A 206-nucleotide genomic window follows, 5' to 3' on the forward strand; every position below is an offset into this window, starting at 1 on the left:
CGTGCCTCGGGTTTTCTCTGCTGAGCTGCGAGAAACCGCTGAACAAAACCCCGGTGGTTGGGGGTTTTTTTTTGTTTGTTTTTCGGTCTGTCAGCCAAATAGAGAGGCCACTAACATCTAACCGACCGCGGACCGAGATGGCAACTCAGAACTACCGGCACACGGAAAGTATTTTCGTCCGTGAGCTAACAACTGCCGCCTCCTGT

At 52.4% G+C, this 206-nt stretch overlaps 1 protein-coding gene across 1 annotated transcript in view; it reads left to right on the forward strand.

The window, feature by feature from the left end:
• Positions 1-137: 137 nt before the first annotated feature.
• RPL7 (ribosomal protein L7) overlaps positions 138-206 on the forward strand; it is a 9,079-nt gene continuing 9,010 nt past the window's right edge. Inside the window, exon 1 of the mRNA XM_009335070.1 lies at positions 138-176. Coding sequence (XP_009333345.1) covers positions 138-176 — 39 coding nt within the window. The remainder of the gene's footprint in view (positions 177-206) is intronic.

Source organism: Pygoscelis adeliae, unplaced genomic scaffold, assembly GCF_000699105.1.
Source record: "Pygoscelis adeliae isolate BGI_AS28 unplaced genomic scaffold, ASM69910v1 Scaffold101, whole genome shotgun sequence".
In the NCBI taxonomy this organism is placed as follows: domain Eukaryota; kingdom Metazoa; phylum Chordata; class Aves; order Sphenisciformes; family Spheniscidae; genus Pygoscelis; species Pygoscelis adeliae.